This window comes from Hordeum vulgare, chromosome 2H (assembly GCF_904849725.1).
Source record: "Hordeum vulgare subsp. vulgare chromosome 2H, MorexV3_pseudomolecules_assembly, whole genome shotgun sequence".
NCBI lineage: Eukaryota > Viridiplantae > Streptophyta > Magnoliopsida > Poales > Poaceae > Hordeum > Hordeum vulgare.
In genome coordinates, this window is record NC_058519.1 from 123,944,363 (window position 1) to 123,951,624 (window position 7,262).

The 7,262-nt window shown below is 53.5% G+C and overlaps 1 protein-coding gene across 1 annotated transcript; it reads right to left on the reverse strand.

The window, feature by feature from the left end:
* Positions 1-5,829: 5,829 nt before the first annotated feature.
* Positions 5,830-6,998, reverse strand: LOC123425484 (LOB domain-containing protein 37-like). The gene is made up of 2 exons (XM_045109184.1): positions 6,685-6,998; positions 5,830-6,564 (listed from the first exon to the last, which is right to left on the reverse strand). Exons 1-2 carry the CDS (start codon positions 6,911-6,913, stop codon positions 6,080-6,082), a joined length of 714 nt encoding a protein of 237 aa, XP_044965119.1. The 5' UTR covers positions 6,914-6,998; the 3' UTR covers positions 5,830-6,079.
* Positions 6,999-7,262: the final 264 nt, after the last annotated feature.

Here is a 7,262-nt window from a genome sequence, read left to right on the forward strand (position 1 = left end):
GGATCTTTAAGAAGAAGACGGACGCTGACGGTAATGTAACCGTTTATAAAGCTCGACTTGTGGCAAAGGGTTTCTCACAAGTTCCAGGAATTGACTACGATGAGACTTTCTCTCCCGTAGCGATGCTTAAGTCCGTCAGAATCATGTTAGCAATAGCTGCATTTTTCGATTATGAAATTTGGCAGATGGATGTCAAAACGGCGTTCCTTAACGGTTTCCTTAAGGAAGAGTTGTATATGATGCAACCCGAAGGTTTTGTCGATCCTAAAAATGCTGACAAGGTGTGCAAGCTCCAGCGATCCATTTATGGACTGGTGCAAGCATCTCGGAGTTGGAACAAACGCTTTGATGAGGTGATCAAAGCATTTCGGTTTATACAAGTGGTTGGAGAATCTTGTATTTACAAGAAAGTGAGTGGGAGCTCTGTGGCGTTTCTAATATTATATGTGGATGACATATTACTGATTGGAAACAACGTAGAGCTTTTGGAGAGCATAAAAGGTTACTTGAATAAAAGTTTCTCTATGAAGGACCTAGGAGAAGCTGCTTACATTCTAGGCATTAAGATCTATAGGGATAGATCAAAACGCCTGATAGGACTTTCACAAAGCACATACCTTGATAAAGTTTTGAAGAGGTTCAAAATGGAACAGTCCAAGAAAGGGTTCTTGCCAGTGTTACAAGGTACGATATTGAGTAAGACTCAGTGCCCAGCAACTGATGAAGATAGAGAGCATATGCGCTCCGTCCCCTATGCTTCAGCCATAGGCTCTATCATGTATGCAATGCTGTGCACTAGACCGGATGTTAGCCTGGCCATAAGTATGGCAGGTAGGTTCCAGAGTAATCCAGGAGTGGATCACTGGACGGCGGTCAAGAATATCCTGAAGTACCTGAAAAGGACTAAGGAGATGTTTCTCGTGTATGGAGGTGACGAAGAGCTCGCCGTAAAAGGTTACGTCGATGCAAGCTTTGACACAGATCCGGACGACTCTAAGTCGCAAACTGGATACGTATTTATTCTTAATGAGGGTGCAGTAAGCTGGTGCAGTTCCAAGCAAAGCGTCGTAGCAGATTCTACATGTGAAGCAGAGTACATGGCTGCCTCGGAGGCAGCAAAGGAGGGTGTCTGGATGAAGCAGTTCATGACGGATCTTGGAGTGGTGCCAAGTGCACTGGATCCAATAACCTTGTTCTGTGACAACACTGGTGTCATTGCCTTAGCAAAGGAACCAAGGTTTCACAAGAAGACCAGACACATCAAACGACGCTTCAACCTCATCCGCGACTACGTCGAGGAGGAGGACGTAAATATATGCAAAGTGCACACGGATCTGAATGTAGCAGACCCGCTGACTAAACCTCTTCCACGACCAAAACATGATCGACACCAGAACTGTATGGGTGTTAGATTTATTACAATGTAATTCACATTGTGATGTGAGGACTAGATTATTGACTCTAGTGCAAGTGGGAGACTGTTGGAATTATGCCCTAGAGGCAATAATAAATGTATAGTTATTATTATAATTCCTGTATCAAGATAATAGTTTATTATCCATGCTATAATTGTATTGAATGAAGACTCATTTACATGTGTGGAAACATAGACAAAACACCGTCCCTAGCATGCCTCTAGTTGGCTAGCCAGTTGATCGATGATAGTCAGTGTCTTCTGATTATGAACAAGGTGTTGTTGCTTGATAACTGGATCACGTCATTGGGAGAATCACGTGATGGACTAGACCCAAACTAATAGACGTAGCATGTTGATCGTGTCATTTTGTTGCTACTGTTTTCTGCGTGTCAAGTATTCATTCCTATGACCATGAGATCATATAACTCACTGACACCGGAGGAATGCTTTGTGTGTATCAAACGTCGCAACGTAACTGGGTGACTATAAAGATGCTCTACAGGTATCTCCGAAGGTGTTAGTTGAGTTAGTATGGATCAAGACTGGGATTTGTCACTCCGTGTGACGGAAAGGTATCTCGGGGCCCACTCGGTAATACAACATCACACATAAGCCTTGCAAGCAATGTAACTTAGTGTAAGTTGCGGGATCTTGTATTACGGAACGAGTAAAGAGACTTGCCGGTAAACGAGATTGAAATAGGTATGCGGATACTGACGATCGAATCTCGGGCAAGTAACATACCGAAGGACAAAGGGAATGACATACGGGATTATACGAATCCTTGGCACTGAGGTTCAAACGATAAGATCTTCGTAGAATATGTAGGATCCAATATGGGCATCCAGGTCCCGCTATTGGATATTGACCGAGGAGTCTCTCGGGTCATGTCTACATAGTTCTCGAACCCGCAGGGTCTGCACACTTAAGGTTCGACGTTGTTTTATGCGTATTTGAGTTATATGGTTGGTTACCGAATGTTGTTCGGAGTCCCGGATGAGATCACGGACGTCACGAGGGTTTCCGGAATGGTCCGGAAACGAAGATTGATATATAGGATGACCTCATTTGATTACCGGAAGGTTTTCGGAGTTACCGGGAATGTACCGGGAATGACGAATGGGTTCCGGGAGTTCACCGGAGGGGGGCAACCCACTCCGGGGAAGCCCATAGGTATTTGTGGGGGTCACACCAGCCCTTAGTGGGCTGGTGGGACAACCCACCAAATCCTATGCGCCAAGGAAGAAAAATCAAAGGAAGAAAGAAAAAAAAGGAAGAAGTGGGAAGGGGGAAGGACTCCCTCCCACCAAACCAAGTAGGACTCGGTTTGGGGGGGGAGAGTCCTCCCCCCTGGCTCGGCCGACCCCTTGGGGTTCCCTTGGACCCCAAGGCAAGGTCCCCCTCCCTCCTCCTATATATATGGGGCTTTTAGGGCAGATTTGAGACGACTTTCTCACGGCTGCCCGACCACATACCTCCATAGTTTTTCCTCTAGATCGCGTTTCTGCGGAGCTCGGGCGGAGCCCTGCTGAGACAAGATCATCACCAACCTCCGGAGCGCCGTCACGCTGCCGGAGAACTCTTCTACCTCTCCGTCTCTCTTGCTGGATCAAGAAGGCCGAGATCATCGTCGAGCTGTACGTGTGCTGAACGCGGAGGTGCCGTCTGTTCGGTACTAGATCGTGGGACTGATCGCGGGATTGTTCGCGGGGCGGATCGAGGGACGTGAGGACGTTCCACTACATCAACCGAGATCTCTAATCGCTTCTGCTGTACGATCTACAAGGGTACGTAGATCACTCATCCCCTCTCGTAGATGGACATCACCATGATAGGTCTTCGTGCGCGTAGGAAAATTTTTGTTTCCCATGCGACGTTCTCCAACAGTCAGTCCACGGATTATGCCCGGCATACCATGGAGCCGGTTGCTGCTGTGGAGGGTGAGTGGGGCCACCCGGAGCGTCGTTCGGCTGTTGCTGCTGACGCCCACCGCGCCGACCACCGTGACGGTGGCTGTTTCCAAACGGAGCCGGCTGCGGCAGCTGAAGGGCAGCTTGTTGCGGGAAGGCCGGTTGCGGGGGAGCCGGCCGCGGGGGAGCAGGTCCACCGCGAGTGGCGGTGGTGAGAGCCGTGTGCATGGCCCGGATCCGTGCCATCTTCAGGCGGCGTTCCTCAAGCTTGCGGTACGCCACTACCTTGGCGAAGGTCAGCTCTAGGATAAGAGTTAGGTTGGAGGCGGCGTTCCCGAAGTTGCCGTTGAGGCCGGCGGTGAGGGTGCTGATGAGGAGCTCGTCGTTGATCATCTCGCCAAGATCACGGAGCTCGTCGGCAAGCTTTTTGAGGCGCATGCAAAAATCATCAATGGGTGAATCAAGCTGCTGGCATCCATAAAACTCGCCGTGGAGGAGGACCTTGCGCTGGAGTTTGTTGACGGTGAAGATGGCGTTTAGCTTGGTCCAGACGGTGTAGGCGTCGTCCTCATCACACACCATCGTGTGAAAGAGATCTTTGGAGATGGTGAGGTAGAACCAGCGGATGATGGTGGCGTCGAGGATCATCCAGTCCTCGTCGTTCACCATGAGGGCTGAGTCCACGGTGCCATCGATGTGGCCGTGGAGTAGGTACTCACGGAACACCAAGGAGAAGTACCTATTCCAGGCGGAGTAGGATCCGGTGGACTGGTCAAGAACCACCGGGACGCGGTCGAAGATGTTGAGATCGCGAACGAGGGTAATGTCTTGGCCAACAAACAGATTGCTGCCCGAGGAGACCAGGGAACACGGGGAGACCATGGTGGTGTCGGGGGATGAAGGGTTGTGGTGGCGGAAGCGGTGGGGCGGCGGCGACGGCGGCGCTCGAGATGGCGAGGCGACGGCGGCGCGTGAGATGGCGCAGCGGCGGCGGCTGTGGCGGCGGCGGCGGCTGCGCAAGAGATGGCGCGGCGACAGCGGCTAGGTCAGGAACGTGGAGGAAACTAATACCATGTAGAAGATTAGGTTTAGGCTGTGCAACACTCAATATTGATTGGATGCACTAGACACGTATATATAGGTACAAGATGGGCCTCTACCTCAACTATACAAGCGACTAGGAGGAGGGTCCAATAACACAATATACATGCATAAATATATATTCAACACCACTTAGATTTGCAACTTTACTGTTGTTTTCATTTTACCACCACAACAACTGGTCCGTTGTGGTGTGACGAAGACGAAGACGCGGTGGCGTATCCAGGTCCCGTAATACCGAACGAGAGACCCGGTCAACCGATGCTTCGGAGCGGCACTCGCGGCCGCCTACCTCGTCGCAGAGGAGGATGACAACAAGGTTGCAGTTGGGCTCGGGTGCGGTTGTCGCCCGTGTCCACCACAACCATCGGCAGCGCCCCGGTGCACACACCGCGCCAGAGAGGAGAATGGCGGCGAGGCGATCTGGTTGGAGGTTTGTCGCTCGCCGGCGGTGGTGACACGACGAGAACAGGCAGCGTTGCTCCACCCTCACCACTGTTCAACGGGAGCTCGGTGCAAACGGCTGATGGTGTTTCTTTTTCTTGTAACATCCTCCTTGTTGCGAAAAAAACATCTTGACAATATCATTGATTTAGCAAATCTTTCTTCAATAAAAATTATAAAAATCCTGCAACATTAATTTTGTTAAAAGAATATATGTAACAATATTTATGTTGTAAAAGTTATGCAACATGAACTCTGTTTACAAACCTTTAAACGCAACATCATCCTAATTACAGAGAATGACGACCAAATCTGCATGTTAAATCCAATGACTAGCGAGGCGGCGGAGCGGTCGGCGCGTAGCGCTGCCAGCTAATGCACGTCCACTTACAAAGTTACGCTGCGCGTAGCACGGGCACTGCAGAACAAATCGGTGTTACTCAAAAAATGCAGAATAAACCGGACTTTTTTTGTAATTGGACGTTTTGGCCGTGCCGGCAAACGGGTTAAACAACGAAAGCCGCGACACATCTGTGCGGCCGGCAGAAGAACGCCGCGTCGCAGGGGCCTGCGGTCGCGTTCGGGTCGTGACGCGCCCCCACCCCAAAACGCGGCGCCACGGTACGGCCGCAGTCCCTCCGCAAAGCTGAACCGCTGTAGTATCTCAGCAACCCCACACCCACACACACACTGCATCACAAAACCCACCCACAGTACGGCCGCTTGGATTTTGTGGTAGCGCGAAACATGGTCCGATCAATCATACGACCGGGTTCACACGAACGGGGGAAGAGCAGATCTCAGAAAAGAAAACAATAGGTAGAGTACTGTAGGAGCAATGGCGTATTAGCACACGCAATCGCTGGGCAAACGCTAATCACGCTTCAGATAAGATCAGAGAGAGAGGGAGAGCTTTAGTGTGCTCTTATTTAACGATCTTTGTAGTACTACTAGTGCTAAGAAAGCAGCGGTACTATTATCGGAGTAGACAAGAAACAAAGCCGGCCGGGGCGGTCTCATCTAGTCATCTCCGTGTCACACCAAGCCGGCGGTTCATGCACGCCCAAAAAAGAATCAAAGGACGCGTCGCCGGTGGGACGAGAGGCTACCAAAAAGTTCAGCTGGTTCCAGCGCCAGCGAGCGAGCAGCACATCGATCGATCGCGCGGTACTAGGATATAAATGAAGGCGCAAATTAACTAGCTTCATTAAACAAAAAGATTCAGCAGCTCCGGCTCCTTGTCGCCGTCGGCGCCTGCGCCAGCGGTCGTGGTCACGGAACCGTCGGAGCTCATCGACGGCGTGCCGGCCCGCCTCGCCCGCCTTTCCCCCTCCGCCGCTGCGGCCGATCCGGGGGTGAGGAAAAGCCCGAGATCGCAGGAGGGCTCCTGGTGGTGGGACGCGGCCTCCGGCGCCCAGGTCTTCCTCGGCGTCACCCGCTTTGCCATCGAGTACGTGGAGCACCCCACCACGGCGCGCCTGGAAGAGGAGGCGAAGAGATCGCTGCCACCGACACCGCCTTCTGGGACGCCGCCCGCGAGCTCCGGCAGCGGGCGTATGGCGCCGCCCCGGAGCACGGTCTGGACCGCAGCCTCGCAGAGGTGCCAGCTCCCCGCCCAGAGCAGCCCCACCGCGCCGCCCACCGGGTTGATCGTCCGCCCCGCCGCCTCGTACAGCAGCGACTGGAACACGGCTGCAATCCGCAACAAACACCATACAAACATCAGCCAAAGGCAACATATGAATCGTCGTACCAAGAAGAAGAAGAAGAAGAAGAAGAGCATCGATCCCCAGTCCGTCCGTGCGTGCGTACCTGGGCGCTGCGACTCGGGGACAGCGGTGAGGAAGGACATGAGCCCGGCGCGGCCGAAGAACTTGGCGGCGAAGATGGTGGCGTGGCCCTGGGCGTCGGCGCCCTCGATCCAGAGCAGGCACGGGCGCAGCATGCAGGCGTCGTTGCACCCCTTGCGCAGCACGCGGCAGCCGTTGCAGCTCATCCCCGACGTCGACGTTGACACCGCCGCCCGCTCACTCCCTCTCATACAAGAGCCAACCAACCCCGATCAAGAACCCGACCTCGCCCACGGCCACGGAGGGGCGGGGTATATAAGCACAGACACAGGCAGCGCCGCGCCCAGCCGAGGAGGGGGGAGGTAACCAGGGTGGGGCCGGGTCGGGTGACCGTGGGGAGTGGGCGGGTTAACTCTCTCTCGCGCGCGCGCGCGTGCTGAGGTAAAGCGGAAGAGGTTCCAGGCTCCAGGGGTGCGGGGGCGGCTCCGTGTCTCCGCGGCCGGTCGGTGCGAGCGCGGGCCGTCGGATCGAGGACTGGACACGGACAGCGGGTGGGGGCCGCCGGCTCGGGTGGTGCGCCTCGCGTTCGCCCCGTCCGGG

Coding starts and splice junctions, on each gene's coding strand:
- LOC123425484 (XM_045109184.1), bottom strand. CDS start 6,913: ATGAGAGGGAGTGAGCGGGCGGCGGTGTCAACGTCGACGTCGGGGATG. Junction 6,565..6,684: donor CCCCGAGTCGCAGCGCCCAG/GTACGCACGCAC, acceptor TGCGGATTGCAG/CCGTGTTCCAGTCGCTGCTG.